This window comes from Verticillium alfalfae, genomic scaffold, assembly GCF_000150825.1.
Source record: "Verticillium alfalfae VaMs.102 supercont1.6 genomic scaffold, whole genome shotgun sequence".
NCBI classification, from domain to species: domain Eukaryota; kingdom Fungi; phylum Ascomycota; class Sordariomycetes; order Glomerellales; family Plectosphaerellaceae; genus Verticillium; species Verticillium alfalfae.
Window position 1 is genome coordinate 1,104,332 of NW_003315033.1, and position 836 is coordinate 1,105,167.

Here is an 836-nt window from a genome sequence, read left to right on the forward strand (position 1 = left end):
CAGGAGCGATTAGCGGGCGGGAATCATGGTTCGCAAGAGGCTCATCCCCAACACTGGGTCAGGTTACCGGAGGACAGAAGTTATGCCATGCAAACAAACATGTAGAATTCATTAAGAACAGTCGAATTCATTAAGAACAGTCGAGCGCACAAAGACTAAGCAACTAATTAAGATATCTGCACCCAAGCAGATACAAAACCACCGTATCCTTGAATCACGGAATGGTAGCGAACGAGGGGTATCATCCGTCCTGCCTTTTCTCGGCAACGACGCAGGACATCTTTCGTCTCTGCGTGCGGCCCGAGCTACTGCAAACTTCCTGTCTGCAGAAAACTGAGCAAGAACAGTGCATTCGTCCTTGCGAGTCGTTCTTGCGATGAAAAAGCGTGGGTATATGAAATTCGACAAAAAGGGTTGACTGTGGGAAGTGCAAAGATTGTGTAGAGGGTTATCGTAGAATTCGTCAAGCAAGATCGCAGTGCCGAGGACAGATGCCCAGCAACGAGGGGAGGGCATCGAAATCAGGAATGGGACCACGCTATTTCAACGCGACGCAACCCTCGAGTCAGCATTCGATGAACACGTTTAAAGGTTCTCGATAACGCGGGAGTTCAGCGCTTGTTGAAAACCGGGGTTCCCACCTCCGAAGTCGCTGCCGGTGATATCATTCTTGTTGCTGGACTCGCCGTTGCCATCCGTGATGTGCGCGTTGTTCAAAGAAGGCATGCCCTGGCTAGCACCAGGCAAGAAGATAACCTTGCTGTTGGCAGACTTGGCCATTGCCTGCATAGCCTCCAGGTAGCGGATCTGCATGGCAGGTGCAGACGATAGAATGG

At 51.0% G+C, this 836-nt stretch overlaps 1 protein-coding gene across 1 annotated transcript; it reads right to left on the reverse strand.

Annotated features, from left to right (window-relative positions):
- Positions 1-144: 144 nt before the first annotated feature.
- On the reverse strand, positions 145-829 carry VDBG_05429 (hypothetical protein; the record flags this gene model as incomplete). Its single annotated transcript, XM_003004270.1, has 1 exon — positions 145-829. One exon carries the CDS (start codon positions 811-813, stop codon positions 586-588), a length of 228 nt encoding a protein of 75 aa, XP_003004316.1.
- Positions 830-836: the final 7 nt, after the last annotated feature.